The sequence below is a fragment of the Anas acuta genome, chromosome 9 (assembly GCF_963932015.1).
Source record: "Anas acuta chromosome 9, bAnaAcu1.1, whole genome shotgun sequence".
Lineage (NCBI taxonomy): Eukaryota > Metazoa > Chordata > Aves > Anseriformes > Anatidae > Anas > Anas acuta.
This window is the reverse complement of record NC_088987.1, coordinates 4,068,867-4,091,156: the sequence shown is the minus strand read 5'-3', so window position 1 is coordinate 4,091,156 and position 22,290 is coordinate 4,068,867. Positions and strand designations below refer to the sequence as shown.

At 39.5% G+C, this 22,290-nt stretch overlaps 1 protein-coding gene across 2 annotated transcripts in view; it reads left to right on the top strand.

The window, feature by feature from the left end:
- Nucleotides 1–21,385, top strand: part of GOLIM4 (golgi integral membrane protein 4) — a 31,958-nt gene extending 10,573 nt beyond the window's left edge. The window contains exons 2-16 of one of the 2 annotated variants that reach the window (XM_068691676.1): nucleotides 3,163–3,237; nucleotides 4,457–4,506; nucleotides 5,255–5,308; nucleotides 5,827–5,977; nucleotides 7,305–7,387; nucleotides 7,951–8,034; nucleotides 10,897–11,064; nucleotides 11,848–12,180; nucleotides 13,417–13,655; nucleotides 14,235–14,314; nucleotides 14,783–14,892; nucleotides 16,131–16,301; nucleotides 17,044–17,112; nucleotides 19,077–19,157; nucleotides 19,508–21,385. In XM_068691676.1, the coding sequence (XP_068547777.1) occupies nucleotides 3,163–3,237; nucleotides 4,457–4,506; nucleotides 5,255–5,308; nucleotides 5,827–5,977; nucleotides 7,305–7,387; nucleotides 7,951–8,034; nucleotides 10,897–11,064; nucleotides 11,848–12,180; nucleotides 13,417–13,655; nucleotides 14,235–14,314; nucleotides 14,783–14,892; nucleotides 16,131–16,301; nucleotides 17,044–17,112; nucleotides 19,077–19,157; nucleotides 19,508–19,660 (1,901 nt within the window). In that variant the 3' untranslated portion in view covers nucleotides 19,661–21,385. The remainder of the gene's footprint in view (nucleotides 1–3,162; nucleotides 3,238–4,456; nucleotides 4,507–5,254; nucleotides 5,309–5,826; nucleotides 5,978–7,304; nucleotides 7,388–7,950; nucleotides 8,035–10,896; nucleotides 11,065–11,847; nucleotides 12,181–13,416; nucleotides 13,656–14,234; nucleotides 14,315–14,782; nucleotides 14,893–16,130; nucleotides 16,302–17,043; nucleotides 17,113–19,076; nucleotides 19,158–19,507) is intronic. The other variant, XM_068691675.1, reaches the window with a different exon arrangement.
- The last annotated feature ends 905 nt before the right edge of the window (nucleotides 21,386–22,290 follow it).

The following is a 22,290-nucleotide window of genomic DNA, read 5'->3' as shown; positions in this document are numbered from 1 at the left end:
AGAGATGCAAAGCCAAGTGAGCTAACTACGACTGTTAAATAAACTTGCTTTCATCAGATAACTTGACTCCGGTGTTGCAATTAACGTTCAGCCATGGACGCGGTGATGCAATCTGCTGAGAAGCTTCCCCCCTTCCCCTGCTACCTGTTCTTCCACTTCCCTTCCTGGATAGTAAAACTCTCAAACATTAATTCAGGAGCTGTTAGATGTCTGCTTACTGAAGACAGGGTGTCTGAACTAGCTGTGATTTTACTGGTTCTGTTTCTGGGCTCTGCTCTTTGAGGCTGGATCACCTTTCTGTGCATTCCTGTTGTGCTTGTTCACTCACATAGGTGACATTATATAGGTCACCTGGGCTCGATACCTGCCATTATTTCAGTTTGGGAATAGTGCATATTAACAGTTAAATCACGTTTCTCCCTTTGTTTTGTACCGTTCTATTGAATATAACATACCACCAAAATGCAGTTACTTGTGCAAAGCTTAGTAGGAGATTAGGGGTGGGAGAACTTACCCTGGGACAAAGATGTTTAAGTGCTGTGTCTGTGCATCACACTGCCAGGAATTTATCCCTTTCCTTGTATAGTTTCCATATCCTGGATGGGAAATCTGTAATAGAAAACATGTTTTTCAATATGTGTATATATATATTTGAAATTCTTGCTCAGGCATATCCATGCTGGTAGTGGAGAAAGAAATCCCCTGCTACGGCAACAAGCCTTTGGACTCTTGCCTAGAAAGTTTACATCACGATTTCCACCTTACTGGTACATTAATGGGAGATAAACTCCAACCTGTATGAAATCTGACCTCTGCCCTACTCCCGAAAAGAGCTAGTGAGAAAATATGGCAGCTACACTTTCTTAAAAATCATCATGTTGCATGTTATGGGTTTTTATTAGAGAAAAAATGTTGCAGAACATGTTTCGACCAGCACATTAACTAGGTGGGAAGAGAGGTGGGAGGAAGTTTTTCTTACCCTCCTCCTTGGTTGCTTTTTGGCCGTCTGAGAGACTCCTCAGGATGCTGCAGGCTGTATCCCAGCATTTCAGGGGCTGTTGCACACAAGGTGGCAGTGAGGATGCACCCCCCAGGAGGGGCACCAGTGACACCGAGTGCTGGGTGAGGGCAGCAAAGCCACAGCTCAGCAGAGCCAAAATTGGGTGCAGAAGTTACAAAGCACTGTGGTCCCTGAAAGTTAAGCATCGCATTCCTCTTCTCCTTTCTTCCGGCCCTTACCGTGATGGCTTTGGTGTGAGTTCCCCACTCGTTAAAACACCAGGAGGAGCTGCAGAAGGTCGCCTGCGGACAAAGAAGTGCAACAAGAAACGTTACCTCAGAATCCGTTTGTGGCTCAGCCTGCTTGCCAAAAAGCCTATTTCCACTCCTAATGGCGTGGGAGGGGAAAACCATTATGGATTTTCATTTCTCTCCTGAGTTGCTATGCTACAACCGCTGCTCCTCTTGCAATGTGATTCAGCATTCACCATCTTCGGTGCCTAGATAAAACCATTACTGTAGTGCTGCCATCTTTTCTTCTTCTCTGGAAACTTACTTGCTGGCGACTTTGTGAGTGTTCATTAAATGCCTGTTTTGTTGCAGAGGATGTTGATACATTAGTTCATCTTGACTGATGCCCTTGACTTTAGATGATAAATGGCAAAGCAGGGATAGAGGCGGGATTGCTAATCAATCCTTGTCACCTAAGCCAAACTGTAAACATTTCGAGATAAGCCAGTAGCTAAAGAGCCTGCAGAACGAAGCTTGGGGGAATTAAGAATGCTTTTTAAGGTGCAAGAGGAGTTTTCTGTGGCTGCCAAGATACTAATCTTTGAGACTTCCTGTTGAAGGCTTATGCACACCAATGGTTTGATTTTCAGAGAACACATTTCCTAGTTTTGAAGGAAAAAATCAAGTTCCTTTAATTTGTGTCACAACTCTTTGGTGCAAGAGTGCAAATTAAAATTCAAACAGTGAAAGGTGCTGGTGTCAAACCGAGCTTTAGCAAATCCAATTGTGAACTTATGAGATCTAATTAATATTGTTGCTGCAAAGTCAGCTATTTCAGATAATGATCCTTCTGTCTAGTGAGTGGTGAGGAAAGGGTAAATAGGGTCTGATGTTCACTGTCTGTTGAGACACATCCAAAACTCACTGTCCAAAGCATGTGCTGCCTGAAAAGCTGCTCAACATGTACCAAAGTGGTGGAACCCTCTGCCAGGGGATACAGCACGTCCAAAGTACGTGTGGGTACAACAAACAGATAAATTCTTAAAAGCAAAAACCTTTTGGCAAGTAAAACTAGATGTCAATTCATTTTTATCCGGATTACATGCAGGTGTTCACACAATCTTGGCTTTAAAAGAGCTTATCAAAGACATCGGGACACCTTTCCCAGAGAACACATGCAATTTTTCTTAGCAGATGCCCCCCGTGGAGGAGATGTGGGCACCGTGCATGCCTGCCTTGCCTGTCAAGGGTTTTGTGGGATGTGCTCTGAAAGCTTTGCCTTTAAGCTCGACTTGTTGCTCTTTGCCCGAAGCACTGCACGCAGACCACTTCTTCATCTCCAGAATATCGTATGGGTAGTTTGACTCAAAGGAAATGCATAAATGGAGTTAAGAATCAGTGAAGATTAGATTTTGTTCTCAAACTGAAATGATCCACGACTAGCAGTCTCTGATACCCAAGCCTTACAGAGAAGTGTCATGGGATGTGTTTTTTGATTATTATTTTTTTTATTTTAGCTCTGCTAGCCCCTCAGATGGCTTATTTTGTTCTTCCTGCTTTATCTTCTGTCTCTTTACAAAAAAGGCAGAAGATGAGGAAAGCATGGAAAAATGTGTATGTACATACCCTAGAAGGAACGATGATTTGGTAGGTTTCATGTAGAACAACCATAGCTGACTCTCCACCAAGGATGGAATGCAGTAACTGTAATCTGTAATGCAATAGAAATAACAAAAAATTCAGGACCAATATCACATGCAAAAATAAAAATAAAAAAAGATATAAGCAGTCCTTAACCTTATGACCTCATTCCACTTGTATTTTCTGGGTATGTTTTTTTTTTTCTTTGGGTGTTCTGTGAGATGGGGACTTTTATATATTTTTTAATATCCTGCTTTTAAAATTAACTGTGTATAAAATCTGTCTTTTCAGTTGTATATGAACACAGATCAAGATTAGAAAAATCATTGCAAAAAGAAAGGCTTGAACATAAGAAAGCAAAAGAAGGTAAAATATGATTTTCACCTTGATATCTATGATAAATTGACTATTAAAAATAGTAACTTTAGATGTTTATTGTTCAATTTTAAATGAGTTGTCAATATATTTAAAAAACAACACATCAGGAGGACCACCTTGGCAGATCTGTGGAATACATTTTTAGTGCTTTAGATCACTACAACGTGGCACAGTATGCGCAGGAAACATGTATATGGATATACCTACAACAAAAATGTATGTGGAGTATGGGCATGTGTAAATCCTGTTACAGCATAACAAAGTTTTAAACCTTGCAACAAAAACATAGGATCTTTTCCTGCATTCCAATGTGAAATTAGACTGATTCAGTTAAATTGATTCACTCTGATTTACTTAAAGGTAAACACATGCTTGCATACCTTTTTCTGATTTAAAATTAAGTTCTCAATGTGTGTGATGGAGAAATGTTCACGCATTTTATTTCTTACCTTTTTTTTCTTAACATCTGCCCTCAACAAAACTTTAGCAGAATGCAGAAGTTTGAGTCTTCTCCGAGTCTTTTGTAGTTGTAAATTCACTGTAATTCTCGGAGTGAAGTCTGCATTATTCCTAAAAACCGATGACTCAGCCACTGCATTCAAATAACTACTTTAGCGAAGGTTAAGAGCATTTAAAAAAAAAAAAAAAACAAAACCAAACCTCTTAGTGTGCAGCTCCTGATAGCTGTCTGGTGCCATCTGGTGGACAGCTGCCTCATAGGTAATGCAAAGGTGAGTCGTCATTTTTAAATCCTGCAAAGAAGTGAAAAGAGGAGATTTTTGTTGTACTTCAGTTTAGTCTTGACTTTCAAACTTTTTGAAGTACATATCTATATTGTAATACAAATATGCACGATTTATAAATGTCCTGTTCCTTTTGAATGATGCTACTGTGCCTCTACTGAGAAAGCTCATGTGGTATGTGATAATTGCTTCCATAGTCTTGAGCCTCTATATGTGAGCTTTATAGTCTATATCCCCTTTATCTCAAACAAAGATTTATAATACATTGTTATTTATGACTTTTTATCTGAATGAAAATATTTGGGCAAAACTAGAACATTTTTTAAAGTTCCTCTGTTCTTGAAGATCTCTTGGAAAATTGTAACTGCGTAAGTATTCAGCTCTTAAGAGAAATTACATACAGTTATGCTATTTAAGTACAGATGTTTGTTTTTTTCATCAGTATTTTTCCTTTTATGTTTTAGATTTTCTTGTTTATAAACTAGAAGCACAGGAAACACTAAATAAAGGAAGGGTAAGTCTCATCATTCCTAGTACCAGCTTTTAATATTTTGCTAATATTTGATGCTATTTGAGCTGCAAGAACAAGGAAGTGCTTTGCAATTATAGCTGTTCAAAGAAAGAGGTCTCACAAGTGCTAATTGAAGGAGCTCTCACTCCATTTCTGCTCTGCTGTTCTTAATTATTTTTACCTCTTACTTTATAAGAGAGAGATAATATCTTTCCAGAAAATTAATTTAGGAAATATCATATCCTCCTGTGTATATTATTGGCGTTCAAACATTTTTATTTTTAAGTGCACAGGCCAATGAGAAGGCATTGGAATTCTTTTCATTGCTTAGTCTGCAGGGAAAAGGACAGTGACAACTTTCTAACAAGTGGTCTTTGAACTCAAAAGTATAAAAATAAGTAAATCATGAACCTGTTTTAGATACCAAGTGCTAGAAAGAAGGATGTGTCTGGTAAAGGACCCAGAGACCTGTAGAGAACTCTTTATAAAGAAGAGAATAAGCTAGTATTTTATGGACACTTCAGGTTGAAAGTGGGAAGACTTTGTGAGCTGAGTTAGGTATGTTACAACTACACAGTTGCTGCAGCAAGTGCAAAATATGTATACTTGCTATGGTCAAAACAAGTGGAGAGCTTAATTTGTTTCCTGTGAAGTTACGTCCATTGGCTTGTGACTTCTCAATAAGCATGTACAGAGGTTAGAAGAATGACAGTATTGTTCTGATGAACACTGTTTTGTTTTCTTTTTACAGCAAGACTCAAATAGCCGATACAGTGCACTGAGTGTACAACACCAGATGTTGAAGGTAGGTGACTGAGGTAAACGGTGTCACAGGACACTGGTATCCTGTAGTTCGAAGGGTGCATGGCCTCAGTGGCTTCTGGAAATTCATTCCAGAACATCACTACATTGACAGTGCCTTCCTCATGCAATAGTACTGTTGAAAGATGATTTATTGCGGTTTTCACTAGTCAGGCTTTCCAGTGGATAATTTAATCTTCTCAAATGCAATTACTTGCATGGAGCAGTGACTAATCAAACTTCACATATTTTGGCATCTAAGGAATTTCTTAGACACATTAAGCAGCTCCCCATGGGACAGTGCAACTGCTGAGTGAGGTGACGTAGCCCTAGAAAAGGAGACTACTCATCACAGAGATCATTTTGTGTTTGAAAGGATCTGCAGTGTGCATGCTTTGAATAATAAGCTTCCTTTTATGAAAGCTTCGTATTCATCTGGACTTATTAAATAAATTGCCAAAGACAATATTAGGCGGATATGCTAATACAGAACTGTTCCGGTGTCCAACTTGGTATTTGCAGAGTCAACATGAAGAACTAAAGAAACAGCATGCTGACCTTGAGGAAGATCACCGAAAACAAGGAGAAGAGTTTAGCAGAACATTCAGTGATCACAAGGAGAGATATTTACAACTGCAGCAGGAAAAGGAGCAGGAGATCTCTAAGCTGAAGGGTATGTGCTGGCTGTCCATATTAAAGTGTGTCTGTCATCGTGTTTTGTGTGATGTGACACAAAGGCGGTGTCTCTGTTCTCACTAACAGGTCATTCACGCACAGCCTGTGCCTATGATAAGTTACACTTCCTTGATGATTTTCCATGGCCTCTTTCTGAAAGCTTTTCCTATTTGTGTTTTCTGTTTCTGTCTAGATTAGGGAAGTAGTAAGAAATAGATCACTTAAAAGCCCATCAAGTGTCAGAGGCTGGTTTATCCTACCATTCATTTTTAGTTCTAAAATTCATATAAAAGCTGGAGAAATAGGTTTCCCTCTTTGCCTTTTGTCTACCAAAAAAGGTAAAGAGTTTTTGTCATTTCTATCAGAGACCTAAATGTGCCTTTTTATGAAGATGATTTACATAATTTGTTTCTCATAGACCTAATTTTCTCTTTCTCAGCTCCTCTGAAACGTGTTGCACCTGTATACTTGGGGGATGAATTAGTAATTTTTTTTTTTTTTTTACTCTTAGCATCCAGCTTCCTATTACAGAGATTTATTGCAGTTTGCAGAACTTTTCAATCCTAATAATACAATAGAATAGAACAAAAGGATGAGGCATTCCCCATCAAGGGCCTTTGGCCGCTTTCTGCCATGTGTCACTAACACGAGTTGGTTTTGGAGCTGTCTGCAGTTCTGTCTGCACAGTATTTTGCAGGCAGAGGCTGTGTTCATTAGTTCTGCCTTGGCACCACACCAGCGAAGTCATACAGCGAGCTCTTGGACTGAGCTGGATTGCAGCCTAGCAGCTTGGCGTGTCGGTAGAGCTTGCTTGTGTCTGCTTGCAGTATTCCACATCACCATAATGTAACAAGTGGGAAGAAAAGCCCCTCTCCCTGGTCCCAGAATGTAGTGCTGCTTAAGTATGCTGGCCATCTGGGCACCTTTTCCAAAATAATAGCGTAGTCCTACAGAACAAAACTCTCACTCACCAGATGCAATGTGGGGGAAGAGGGAAGAGCAGAGGGTGTCTTCCTCTCTGCATTTTAAAGATTCAGATTACCATAATGAATTTTGCCATCTGCAGACCCTAGAATGAACAGTAATGCATAGTTCCAGTTGCACAGTGGGTGCACCAAAATGAAATTTAACCAACTATTAAGTTTTCTGCTTAAAAATGTAAAGTTCTTTACAGGGTGGGGGGGAGATGTAAGGTAAGCAAATCCTACAATTACTCTAATCCAGAGTTACTACAGGAATTGTTTAGAATTAATTGTAGTTAATGTTACAGTGCTTTAGTATTATAAATCTGGGCTTAACCTCTGTATTTTGTTTCTTTTACACAGAATCCCTGTATAATTTACGGGAGGAGAACAGACAGTTGAGAAAAGCTCACCAAGACATTCATACCCAGTTACAAGATGTAAAGGTAGGCTTTGTTTTGAAGAACTGTCAAAACAATTGGCAACAAGAACAGATTTTCCAAGTTCTAACAAGCCAGAAATGGGCAATAACAAAGAGTTGTAGTTTCTCTACTGTGGCAAAAGAATATAGCTGAACTGGATTTGTCTTCTGCCACCAGCGTTTAAGGAACATGCTCATTTAAAATAAAATAATGAACTAAAAAAGACTAAATTGGAAGAGAAGTGTTTAGTATAGAAATTGGAATTGGAAATGTGACTTTGTAAGTAATGAACCGTGTGTTTGCCAAAAAGAACGTTTCCCAGCTCTATTTTATCAAGCATTTATTGAAATCGACTCCAATTTTTAGTTGCATAAATTCTGGCCTTGAGATTTTCTTTCCTGGCACCGCTCGCTTTCTCTGTGCTTAATATGCATTCCAGGTTAAATAAATAAATGCTGTTATGCCAACTCAGTGTTTTCATTTTAGGATACACTGAATTATCTTCTTAGCTCAGAACCCCCCAGGCTACCTAATTTACCTTTAGAATGAACTTTGTGAAACATGTAATGTTCTTTTTTTTTGTGTAGCAACAGCATAAGAATTTACTCTCCCAGCACAACCAGCTTGTAGTGACATTGGAAGACCACAAGAGTGCACTAGCTGCTGCACAGGTCAGAAAGGAAAGCAGCTTGTAGTAGCTCTAACCTTCCTTCAAACTCCTTTCTCCTAGTTCAGCTGACTGTAATGTTCTGCATGTAGCCTTTCGCATGGGGAATTTGCAGGTAGCACCATGCTGCACACTGCAGAGAACTGCATGAGTTAAGAGGTTGCTTTTAAGAAGAAGCTGCAACAGCTTATATGGCTGTCAGAAAACACAAAGCTCTGTTTGTAGGCCCAAGAGTGCATGTATTACTGGTTAGAAAAGTACCGCTGCATTCACGAGAGCTGTAGAATACCTCTCTCTGTCTTCTCTGATAGAGCTTCTGTTAGTTTAATGTCTCACTTTCTGACATTCACTTGTATCACTTTTAAAATGCAGATTTATTGATATTTCAAAGTTTCATTTTTGTGTACAACTAGAATGTTTAGAAAGCTATATACATCAGTGCTACAGGGGTCGGGTATATACCAAAGTATGCAAGCTCCATATGAAACCCAAATTAGGTTTTTGTTTAAAAAATAAATCAGCAGCAGTGTCTTAAACGCCAATTTCAAATGACCTCTCCATGTAGCACAAACTTTGCTAGGCTGTGGCAAATTCAGTCAGCTGTACCACCTGTGTAGGTCACAGGGAATTGGAAATTAGGAGTAAAGAAAGTAATTTTGAGCAAGGAAGACTTCAGTGAAAGATCAGAGGGAAGGTAATGAGGTAGAATGAAGATACTCTTATTCCTGACTAATTTTCTTCATTTGAGTGTTTTTCAAGGTCCAAAAAAACATGAGTAGCACTAAAAGGACTGAATTTGAGTTCTGCTTGTTTTATGTGTCACATGTAGATATTCAAGCAATAGGGAAAGACCAGGAAAGTCACTCAGAGAATAAACATGCAAAGATTCTTAATTTCCAGTGCTAAAACATACTGGAGCTAATTGTAACCTCTTCATGCCCTGGCCCTATTAGTTATGTGGTACATATTTGTTTATCAGAAACTCACCCAGAGCAGATTGAAGGTCTGACTTAAGGTCCACCAATGCCAAAGGGAGGTGCCTCTTAATTCTGGCTTTTATTCAGTTCTTTATTTTGAACACCTGTGTCTCACACAGCCTTCCTGTCTGCAATCAGAATGTGGCATTCCTCATGGAGAGCCTTTGTTCGAGTGGAGGAGCTTGTGGAGCCTTTCAGAACAGAAGGTGTTCAGCACAGTCATGCAGTTTCTCCTGCAAACTAGCTACAGAAAGTTCACAGGGGATTATTGCTTAGAAACACAGCTCTGTAAATTACCCCGCTGTTTCTAGGTGTATTCTAGACATAAAATATCAGTAGTCAACCCCACACTAATGTATTTGTGACCTGAATCTTTAAGACTTTGTGATCTTTGTCCTTTCCCATAGCTCAAACAGCCAGACAGATCCTTCATATATTTTTACAAACCCCGTCTGTCTGCCAGCATTAATACCTTTTAGGCTGCGGCCTTGGATCACAGTGTTCAGCTTAGAATGATTTGTATGGTGGGGTGGAGTACTTCGATTCTAGACGTGCACAGTTTAAATATCCACGTGTATTAAGTCTCTCTGCATGGTCAGTGAGTGGGGAGAAAAACCAAAGACCTCTGTATTAGCCTATGGCTAAATAAATACTGGTTTTTACTCTAAAGTTTCTTACTGCACTCTCCAGCAGCTAATCAGGGAACAGCAGTGCCCTTCTGGAATGATGAGTGTAATTACTTTGAACTCTGCTTTGCTTTGCTTTTAGGCCCATCCGTTTTAATGGATGCCATAGTCTTTTGAAGATGCCTCGAGGTGCGTCTAGCTTGAGAGCTGTTATGCATTGCATCATGTCAATCCGTAGCACTGTGGATATTGTTTCGTATGAGTATCATGCATTGTACATCAATGCACCGTGCCTGTCTGCTGTACTATTGATTGCTATGATACCACGTAACACACACAAAGTGGCACACACAGTGCTGAGTATAAAGTGTAATGGTTCTAACCCAAACCCTTAAATGACTTACGAAAAGCACCTCTGACTTCAGAACAGTAAACACTCCTACCACCTCCCCTGGAGCAACAGAGAAGCGCTGTCATGGGGCACCACCTCTTGTTGGTCAGCTTTTATAAGTCTTATGCCTCAACATTTTTACTCTATTCTCTGCTGTATAGACAGTGACTGGTGTGCCAGCTGGTCTTGCTTCTCACACTGGAATTTAAAGCTTGTTGAAAATACTCTGATCTTGTACAGAGTTAAGCTGCAAACCAAAATACAACATCCTACTGTTGCATTTTAGGAAGACAAATTTACATGTTGTCATCATTTTTTTTTTTCTTTTCCTTTGTTTCTTGATCTTCACCAAAGGTGTTCTGTGATTTTCTTTGCCTCAGTTCCGTACCTTGACTGTTGTCTTTTATAACACCTGCCTAAATGTTGTGGAGTTGGCGTTTTCACGATGTGTATATAAACTCCTGGTTCCAAAAAACGGCACTGCTTTCTACCAGTAAAGAAGTTGTGGTGCTCTCAATTTCCCTCGCTTTAGTCTTCCAAGAAAACTGAATCATCCTCTTCTGAAAATTCTCCTGCTTGGCATGAAAAAAACAATCTTTGTCTTTGTCCCATGGGGATTTTTCCAGCATCTTTGTATGCATGTGCACTTTGGCTGAAAAGATCGTGGTGAATCAATGCTGTTTAGCGCATGGAAACAACCGATCTCAAAAGCTCTCATCCCTGCTCCTCCCCAGTCTTTGCTCTGATGTGAATATCGAGTTGTTCTAGCATACGTCTTGCCAGCAAGTTCACTCAGGGGTGACTGTTTTATTAAAACACTTTTATTGGTTTTTGTTGATCGGGACACGGTGTAATTAATGTGTTGACTTTAGTCCCAGGTGGAGGAATACAAACAGCTGAAGGACACACTAAACAAAATGCCAAGTTTCCGGCAGCCTGAGAAGTTGGAACAACCAAATGAGCAACCAGAGGTGCGGGTACCGTCTCCCCACAGCAGCCTCCCAGTACACCACGAAGCTGTGGCTGAAGAGCCTCAGGAGGTACGCAGCACTGACTGGAGCTGTGGGAAATAGTTCTCATTCAGCAAAACACTAGCTGTGTGCTCAGCTTCCCTTAGAAATGTGTGGATAATTATACGTGTTTGTCACTTCTTGAATAAGGTAGTTAGGAACAGTTTAATTTGATTGAGTAGTAGAAAACTATGGTCAAGATGACGTACAAAGGCCTTTAAAACTGTTTTATATAAGCTGTTTTCAGAAGCTGCTAAAAATATGAAGTTTAATAATATGTTGTCCATAACATTTTAGATATTTCATGCGTTATAAAAACTTTAGCTTAGTTCTGAAGAAATTGTCTTTTCATGCATTTCATAAGGTTTCAGTGGCACACTTGAAGTCAGTATAGTTAAAATTGACATACTACCTGATGCTCAAAGATAAAAAAGGCAAAGATGTGGGTAAAGTCTACAGGTTAAAATACCAGTTGTGTTTTTGTTTTACTAGAGTTATTGACTGGCAGAAACTACAGGAAATAAAAACACAGCATTCTTTTTAGATGCAAAATGGTAATAGTTTGTTCCACCTCAGAATAAAGTGAGGCTTAAACTGCTTTTACGATACTATTGTGCAACAAGTTGTTTAGCTATGTAGAGCCAGGAGCCGGGTACTCACCCCTCTTGGCAGGAAGGGTAGTGTGTTCTGAGGCAGGCACTTGGCTCTCCTGACTACAGATTCGCTACTGCAGGCTGGATTAAAGGTATCCATATCTGGTCTATAGCTCTCTTGAAAATATGAAATCCTTAATGTCTTGTGCATGTTTTTCAGGATGAGAAACCAAAAGAGAGAGAAGAAATAAATACCCAGGAAAGAGAAGACAGAGCTGAGCCTTTTCATCTACAAAGAAGGCCTAATGAGGGCCATCATGCCAAAGAACTCAACATTCAGGAGCAACAAGAAGCTGGAGAGGATGATGAGCAACGTGTTGATCAAGTTGAAGAGGAACGCAAAAAAGAACTTGAGGAGGAAGAAATGGAGCAGGCAGGTCAGCCTGAGCACTTAGAAGAGGAACAGGATCAAGTACCAGAAGAACATGAGTGGAAGAAACAGGAACAGAAGGAAGAAGAAACCAACATGTTGGGTGAACGTTCGCAGTCAGAGGTATGGAGAACTTTTTCCTACTAACTGATTAGATTTGCTGTTGAAATGGAGGCATCTCTTATCATTGCTGGCCCTATATCGCACTCAGCTGTTGGGATTCAGAGCACTCACCTGTTTTTAGGTAAAACTAATGTCATATTTATAGAAAATTTGGGATTCAAAGCACTTAGATGCGTAGGATTCAGGCTCAACTTTAGCACATGCTCACTGCTCTGTTTGCCAAGTGCAGCTTAATGAACATTAATTCTGCTGATAAAAAGCAACAGATGGAAGAAAAGAGCTGTCAGGTTGAATCCTATCTCCCACTTTACATTTGAGGCCTGTGGTAGCTGATGGAAGGAAGACAGGTGATGAGCACAAATCATAGAATATCCTGAGCTGGAAAGGACTTCTGTTCAGCACTTTGGTGAGGAGGTGTCCCACCTTACTAACTTGAGACATCTCAGCAAATTTCAGTTTCCTTTTCAGGTATACCTGCTTTCTGTAAACGCTTCCATCTGAGGATTCACTGTCATTTTACAGGGTTTTTTAACAACAAGATGAATGTGACTAAAATAGTCAGGGAAAACCAGTGCAGAGCAGTGGCAAGTCTTGCTCTGTGCAGCTCTAAATAAAAGCATTGAAATGTGGATTTACGTTCTGGATTGGATCTCCAATGGAAAATATGTTTTACTGATCTCACTTTAGGCCTTGTAAACACTTACGCTCCTAGCAGATTAACTGTGCAACTCCAAAGGGATGAGAAGTCATTGCTGAACAGGTGCAGCGGATTAGAACAAAAGCGATAGGTTAAGCTGTGAAAGAAGACTTACAATTTGGCTGTAAAGAATGTGCAGCGTCTCACTTAACTACCTCACAGCAGCCCCTACTGAATCTACCCATAGTCAACGGAAGCCTATTTACTGTCTTTATTGCCAGCCTTCAAAGCTTTTTTTAATCTGGTAGTATGTTGGGTTCTTTATTGACCTGTAAGAAATGCATGGCTTCCCCAGGTCTGTTACACCCTTAGCCGTGTTCTCCACAAACACACCAAAACTTCCAAGGTCTGTGTAGTGAAAAATTAATATAAATTTAAACAAGGACAAAATTAAACAAAAAATCTTTTCTGTAATTTTCTCGATTGCATGTAGCATCAGCATAACTTTCCTTCTTCTTTTTGGTGCTATAGGTTTCTGCATGCTTGCTTTTGGTCATTGAATCTAGGATTAAACTATGACTAAACCATTTCTCTGACAGATAACACCAACAAAAGCTGTAACAAAAAGATATAAGGCAGCCTATGAGCAACAGCTGGAGCAGCAGCACCTTGCAGCCCAAAGAGCGGAGGAGGCTGACCAGCTGAGAGAACATCAGGAATCGCTGCACCAGCAAAGACTGCGAACACAGCTATTGCGGCAGCAGCAGCTTCAAGAAAAAGAGCTTCAGCTACAGAAGGAGGCAGAACAAGGGGAAAAACTCTATAAAAACCGGCTAAGGTTAAAATCTTTTATGTAAGCTTGTTATGGTCGGGGCTCTGGGCTTCATGGCTTCCACCACACAATCACTGACAAGAGGCTGGCTGAATGCTATAAACCTGGACTGCCCAGAAACTAAATAAATACAGTGAGCCTCATCTTCTTTCCAAGGATAAATCTGGTTGCTATTTTAAGGGTGTTTTTTGGTGGATGTTGGTGTTGTTTTTTTTTCTTTTTCCCCTTTTACTATAGAAGTTTCTGATGTCTGGAGTAATGAGTGCACATTCCAGTTCATAGCATTTTGCTTTGATTAAGGACTACCCTAGCTTAGGAGTTTTAAAAATGCAAGGCAGATCCCATTGGTGTATAGCGAAATGTTAAGTACAGAAGTTAGTGCAGTGGAACAAGTGACTTTGTTTTACACAGAGCGCCTTCTTTCAGGAAAGATGATGCAAAAATATAACAGCTAATAGAGAGCTAAACTGGAACCCATTCTGGCAGGAGCTGGAAGAGGCAGAGATGAGGTAGGGTGGTTTGTTTCTTGAAGCAAAAACATTCTTTTTGAAGCTGAAATGATGAATTTGCATTTACTTTTCTCAGTCAACAGGCTCGTTATGATAACATGGACCATGACATTGTACAAGGGGAAGAAGAGCAAGGTATTCAGGAAGAAGAAGCAGGTAAGATAACATTTATGCCCCTACCATGTTCATAGGTTCCCTCTGAACCTCCTTTCATGTGGGATTTTAATATCCAGTTTGGATTTAAATGAAATACAAACTCAGTTTAAAACCCCAAGCTCAAATAACACTGGCTGAACTGACTGAAATACAGGTGTTAATAAAGATCCTATCCATATTGCTGAAAAGAAGAGTGCCCTTTTGATTAAGCCACTAGGATTGTGTCTCTGTTACATTCCTGGCTCTGCCTATGATTTTGTCTGATGTCTTCAAATTGTATAATCTTCCAGTGTTGGTCTCCTACTAGCAGTAAAACAATTTTGTTGGTATTATCTGTTTAGTAAACACTTCAGGGAGAAGCTGCCTACTGCTAAAAGCACGTATGGAAGCTATTATATAGGAGACTGTTTCTTAAAAGGGCTAAGTAGAAACTTCTGTAATACAATAATAATATCAAAAATTTGTCAGCTTATGAACGTGACAACCAGCACCAGGATGAAGGTGAAGATGATCAAAATAATGCAAATGAACAGCAAGAACCAGAACATCAAGTAGAAAATCAGCAGGTTGATGAATCAGTGAGTATGAATTAAGATGCTATGGATTGCAATTGCTACTGAAATGAAAACCCAGAAGTCTCATCTAACATAATTATACATTGCAGAAGTAAGGTGAAACAGAGGTCTGCTAGGAAGACAAGTTTGACAGTTTAAAGCTACATCCGCGATCTATTTAAAGTTGCTGTTACTGATTTGGGAAGAAATAAAAAAGAGCTTTCTTGTTGGAAGCAAGTTGCTTTTCTACATTCCTTTGATCTGTGTTTTATGTTGAACAAAGGATTTGGACTTAGCTGGGACTGAACAGGGAAAATTGGATTCAAAAAAATAACAGAAGTAATTCATTGGTGGTCAGTCAAAGAGTGGTGACAGTATATTTTTTTTTTCTTATCATTAGATAAGAGGGTGAGAGCTAACTTAATAATCACTGAAACCAGCTGGAGTCTTCCCACAGGAATCTGTGATCACTAAATCAAAACCTTTTCAGTATCGAAGAAGTGTGAGCTCTTGAAAGAGAACATAACTGCAGCGCTGAATGCAGCCATAATATGGATTACACAGATTCAGGAGATTCAGTACTGTGCTTTCCCCAAGTTTCATCTTATTTGGTGTAGTAGAACATAAAATGCATCATTTTTCCTCCCCTTCTCTTCAGCAAAATTATTTGTATAGCAGATATTTCAAAGGAACTTTATATTGTCATTTATAAAGATACTGGAAACGCTTTTCTTGAAAAAAAAAAAAAAAGCAGTAACAAAATGTTCATTTTCTGAATGGTGAACTATAACGAAGACTGCATGTGTTGGTGTGTGTTTGGGTATTTTCCTTCATGATCCTGTTAACATAGATGAGGTCAATATTATAGGACAGACTGATCGTGAAAGATGTCATCAGCTCTTGAGCTGTGTACACTAATTAAACTCTTAGGTATTTTTTTAAGCTGGTCTTATTAGGCATTGCCAGTTGTCAGATAGTCAGTAAACAGAGTTCAGCAGCTGATGTGAAATAAGTCACCAGCTTCATTCCAGGTTTTAGCATGCAGTTCTGTACTCTTAGCGTGTGTTCAGTACTCTTTCTTTCAGAACTGACATTTCTCTGGTGACTAGGTCTTGATGTAGTGACCCCTGATGTCTGTAGAGATTCCAGCTGGTTTCAGTGGGTATGGAGTTGGCTCATGCTCTAGGGTAGCTTTGAAGTGAAGTGGAATTCAGCTGTGAGATTAAAAATATGTATTTAATATTCATTTCTGAAAATTACAGAAGGCAGCAGCCATGGAAGATTTGAACCCTGCTGATGACCCCAACAACCAGGGAGAAGATGAATTTGAGGAGGCTGAGCAAGAGAGAGAAGAAAATCTACCAGATGAAAATGAAAAGCACAAGCAGAACAGTGAGAAACAAGGACATCCGGGAGTTGAAGAGCACCTAGTGGTCAGTAAAGGGAAGGAAAGATCTGCAGGTCCCTTTTAGGAACACTGTGTAGCACTGCCTGATGATAGAACACTGAACTCCAGTTTTAAAGATATGTATTAAACCACATAGGACGTGCAGGTAGAAGTTTGAAACTATTCCTGGTCATATACCAGGATTGCTTTCACCACAAGATTCACTTACCAAGGTTCTGTAATGTCATGCTTAAGGGTTCCCTATTTCCCTTCACATAATTGCCTGCAGGAACTCCTCTTCATACGATCTTACTGTTTTTGCACAAATTCCTGCTGTGCTGGTTCCATGCCATCAGCACTCAATCAACTGTAAGCAGTGGTGTCCATTTCCTTCTATGACCATTCCAGTGAATGCTGCACACTTGAGTTGTCTTCACTGTAAACTTCTCTAGGCAGAGATAATTCGTATTTTTATGACATCAGTCTTTATTGGTAAGACTGTGTCATTGTCTTCCTGATTAGTATGGAAAGTCTGGCTTTATTCTGTGAAATGAATTTTATTGTAATCATTCTGCTGTCTATTTTTTAATTTAGGGCAATTCTAAATCATGTAGCCAGGCTATCATTATTGCTAATGAAAGCACTATAACTTCGTATGCTGTTATTGTTCCTTTGTCTTGACATGAAGTCTTTAGTCCAAAGTTTTAGAACAAGAGGCTTTAACCCTTGGTCTTCTAAAATTAATAGGTATGTACGCAGAGCTAAATTTTCACATGATCTTTCTGCAGATGGCAGGAAATCCTGACCAGCAGGAAGATAATGTGGATGAACAGTATCAGGAAGAAGGAGAAGAAGAGGTAAGAAAGCAGATGTAAGGCATATGTGGACTCAGGCAGTATAGCAAATGCTCGTTAACTTTCAATGCTGGTACCGTTTCTAACTGCAAAATGAACCCAAATCACTTTGCCAATGGTAGTTTCTGACTTTGTGAAACCTAAGGAGTCTTTGCCATTACTCTGCTCTCCACTAATGAACACATTTAGTGTTATTCATGCTTACCTGTTGTAATCTATTAGTGTTGTAATCTATTAGCCTTCTGTACAACACGGCATTAATTGTGCAATAATTGAAAAGATTAAGCCATTCACAATGCAAGGAAAAATTCCCGCAAACCTCAAGCCCTTTGGAGGTCACTGAAAACCTCATGAACTTTGCACCCTTAATCACACGCTGCTGTTCTGGGCCAACTGCTTTCTTGGTCAGTTATTTACTTTTTAGGATTGACTTCACTTTATCTGTGCTCTTCCTGAGCAGTCCAAGTTACGTAAGCTCCTACTATTCGTGGAGCACATTGCTTTGAACTGGAGGAAGAAGAGACTTTTCCTTTGTATGTTGAATGGCATGCTCATAATGCATGCAGCAGCATATATTCTGCTCTGCATTTCTTCTATACAATACATACCTAATCAATTGCTGTTTTCTACTTCATACATAATGATTTACAAAAAGCAATAGAAAAGGCTATTCATTATTCAGTTGTGGGGAGTACTTTGTCTAGATTAGCTGGAATGCAATTAGAATTCACCACTCCAAAATATGGTTACTTAAATCAAATTAGGTCATCAGGAACTGGGAATAGTTGGCCTTTGGCAATTACCTTGGCTTACAGGAAATAATTTGATGCATGTTTCATGAAGGACTAGAACCAGCGTGCTTACTGGAAGTATTAAGAGTGAGCAGCGATTGAATGGGTAATCAAGAGTGAGGTAAGATGCTATAATTAGGAACAGTTTCTTTAGTGTGGTGACTAAAATACTGCACACTGGAAAGATTATTCCGATCTTTCCAATAAATTCTTCAGTGATCCAGGTTTGATAGTTGCTTATCTGGTAGCAGTAATACCTAACCTCAAACAACATGTTCTCAAGCAGCTTTCCCCTCCTGATGGAAGAAACTGATAAATAAACTGCCCTGCTACTGGTGAAGGTTGATACAAGGAGGGAGAGAAAAAGTATTTGGCTGTTGCTGCTATCTGCTACAGGAAGGAAGCCCAGGCAGAAGCAGCAGCTGTATTCTTGCTGTTCTGGCAGGGTAGGTGGCAGCAGTGAGTGGTGAATATTCCCCAGCCAGGTGAAATGGCTGTTTTCCATGACGGAAGCTGAAAGGCTTTAGGGAAGCATCTTCCCCAACTTGTAGGACACTGTTTGGAGCAGCTGTGCACAAAAAATCACATTTTTCCAACAGAAAATCAAATTTACTTCTTTCTAACTTGCACCTAAACATAAAGAAACATAAAGGGGCATGGACGTGAGGGAAAGTGCTGACAGAAAGGATGGAAGAGATCATCCTTTCCTACCAGTCCCCACTTGCTCTTCTCTGATTTTCCAAGAGCAGTTAGCAGAGGGATCACTCAACCACTAGGAAAACATGGACAGCATTAGCATTAAATACGCACATCACCTGTCAGAGCTGATATATTTATAGGAGCCCACGGTGGGATGGAATGTTAGTAGTGACTCTTCGTTGTCATGATACTCTTACTGTAAAAGACAAGCAGAAAATACCGTATGCATCGAGTTAAATGTGGAAAAGCAATTTAAAATAAATTAGCTGATGATAAGAGGGTCTGTAAAAACTGCAGTTAAAATTAAATACACTTTCAGAGGAATTGAGTTTCCTGATTTGTTCCTTTTTTCCCTTAAACTCTCCATGCCCTTGTCTTAATTCTGCAAAAGTTTAGCCGTGAAAATGTGCACCCATATGCCACAGGTTGCTTTTTTAAAGGAAATTAAAATGTACAGAACATCTCTGTGCTTTGCAGATTCAGGAAGATTTGACTGAAGAGAAGAAACGAGAACTGGAACACAATGCTGAAGAGCCATATGGTGAAAATGATGAAAATGTGAGTACTGCGTAAACCCATAAACTCGGTGACATGACAGGATTAAACACTTAACACAGCTGTGATCATGTCACAGCGACACTGCACAATAATTGTAGTAGCGTTCTTTAGATTATAAACCTTAATATTTCACACTGTCTGAACTTCCTTTTGCTCATCCTTCCACCCCCACATACATTTTTGCTGCTTGAAGACCTCTGAAAAGTTTTTTTCCTGTGTTTGGTCATTGTCTGTAACAACTCTGAGTCATTTTTTGTGTTCTTTAACTTCATCTCATGGCCCAAGATTAAACTATAATAAAACTGTCACTTCCATGGAATCTTACTTTTTTTTTTTTTTTTTTTAATCAGGCAGATGAAAAGAATAATGGGGGAGCAGATCAAGAGCAAGAAATGCCAGAAGAGAACAACCAGAAAGAAGTCCATGAAGAAAATTATGAAGAGGAGGAGGAGGAAGAACGTGGAGCTGCTGCAGCAAAAACACGTAGACGAGGGGAGATGTAGTCCTCAATCTTTTGCAGCACATACATTCCTGATTTTAAGAAAAACTTTTTTAGGATATTTAATTCCCCAAAGAAGTTTGTGTTTTACACTTTTTACTTTTCTATTTAGATGCTCTCATATGTTTATATGAATACAGTATTTTGATACTCTAGATTAGGATTTCTTTTCTATTAAAGATGTACATAAACAGACATCATATAGGTTTCATTTTCTAAAATTCTGGGCATGTTTTAAGAGGCCATTTTGTAACACATTTTCACCTTATCCAAGTCTGACAGATGTTTGGTGTAATTTCAGATATGTTCAACGTCTGAGGGAATCTATCTAGTGCCTAAACCCAGTCTGTATTAGTCAAGTTCCATCTTCCTTGACAATACTTAGGGGACTAATGGCTGGCCACACTACTTGTCCAAGGCACAACCTGCAGTGCTCCTGGAGGCCTGCAGGCAGTTTCATTCATTGTAATCTCATGAGAGTCTTCAAATCCTTAAAGATAAGCACATGCCCAGCTATCTGCAGGACCAAGCCTCTTATAGATGCTGGGCGGTTATAAAATATGCAAGTTTTACAAGCCTTCAAAATACAGCCAGGTTAACAGCTGCTCATTTTGGCAGCTGTTTATATACAGTTAAATTATGCATTTATTTTAATGAGCATACCTAGGTACTTCAATTACATGCACTACATAGCAGATAACGTAAATGGTGCTCTGCTGAGATGTGAGCTAGAAATCTATTTAGACTTGACGATCCGTTATGCCAAATCAAAACACTACAACTGCCACACGAAGAAAATCTCCAGAAGGGACAATTTTGTCATCCTAGTTAATATATTATAAATTTGACTGGACAAATGGAATTCTGTCACCTTAGTGACCTGCTTTCTGGAGACTGTGGAGGTGGTTAAGGCATTTTAAATGAGTTGACATGATCGGTGCAAGGTGTTGAACGAAGGCCTTTACCTTCTTTTACTTATTTATTTTTAAGTCTAATCTGGAAAGATTTCTGTGTCCTCTAGTGTGAAAATCAGACTAGAGACATCCTACAGGAGCTTTTTGAACAGCGAGCATCTCTAGCGCTGCATGCCTAAATGTAAGGGAGAGGGGGGTGGGGAATGACACAAAATTGTGCCTTGGTAGGCTACTAGGAACATAATCACAGTGCATGAATATATACAATATTTGTATTGGTACAGACCCTAGTTATTTAATATATGTTATAAGGAGAATGGGAATCTGGATTTCCTAGGCTATGCCCCGTTGCTGGAAATGGGGCGCACAGTAGCTTCCCATGAAAGTGTGTGTTAATATATAAAAGGAGAAGGTTTGGGATTTTTCCCTTTTTAAATAATGACGCATAGCAATGTTTTTAGTTTAACTTTTTATATGAATGTAATTTAATTCATTTTTCTACTAACTCAATTATGTTTTATAGCTGGTTTCCATTTTTTGCAATTTTCCTGAGTATCCTAGACACAACGCTTATGTTTCATAGGAATATTTTCGTCAGCAAGTATTTTGGGTTTTAGTTACCATAAATCAGAGTTACCTTATGTATAAAAAAAAGTTTACATGATACTGTAAAATGTATAATATGTACATAATCTGCAGAATACAATTATTTTGGTAAATTGGCCTGTATTTTTAATGTCACTGTTACAGTATTTAATTATTTGAGGCATAATAAAACTTGACTGCAGTCAATAAACTAGAATATAGTCACTGAACTTTCACAAGCATGGCAGTTTGTTTTATTTTTCCAAATGCTGTGTTCATGCTATATTTTAAGATGGAGTACAGCAGAGACTGGCAAAGAGGTGAAGGAGCAGCCGTGGTGGCATTTGCAGTGAAGTGAAGCTGTGCTAAAGCCAACGCTAGCAATAGTGGCAGCTTTAGCTGAGTCTCCCCTCTTCTTGCAGCTCTTCTGTTGCCCCATGGCAGAGGGACAGGACTGGAGCTCTGAAGGTACAGGGACACAAACTGAACTCAGCTGCACCTCAGAATACAAAGGGCTCTGTTTTTGCAGTACCTCACACCTAGAGGTATACTTCATTTACTTTAATGACACAGCATTACCTCTTACAGAACGCATATGGCAGCTTCAGTGCTGGTGAAGATGCTGAGGATGGAGGCTCTCTGTCTTCTGTCTTTTCTGCAGAAGTGGAAAAAGCCAAAATCATCTGCAGATGCAAATGATCTGCAGTCTCTACCGCTATAGCATCACCATGCCAAAATAAGCTGCTGCTTGTTCCTCCCAAGTCAAGAAAGCAATTGCTTGAGGAATTCTCAGATGAAGTTACACGGGTGCTTGCACGTTTTGCTGGATTACGGGCCGTAGTGCTGCCAAGGCCCCTGGGCACAGAGCATGTTTATTGTGCAGCTATGATGATACCCTTCGGTGTGCTGTCAGGCAGTGCAGTTTCACTTGCATAACCTGTGACTCCAGCAAAAGTCCAGAGTGACAACAAAACTGCCCAGAATCACAAGCAACAGAACAAAGGATCCTATTATGTCTTGTGTGAGCCAGTGTTCGCAGCAGATGCAATGTTTACTTCAGCAAGCATAACAAGTTCAGCCAAGGAAGTCTTAATGAAAGCCTCTTCTGTTCTTTATCAAGGGCCTGTTCACTTCA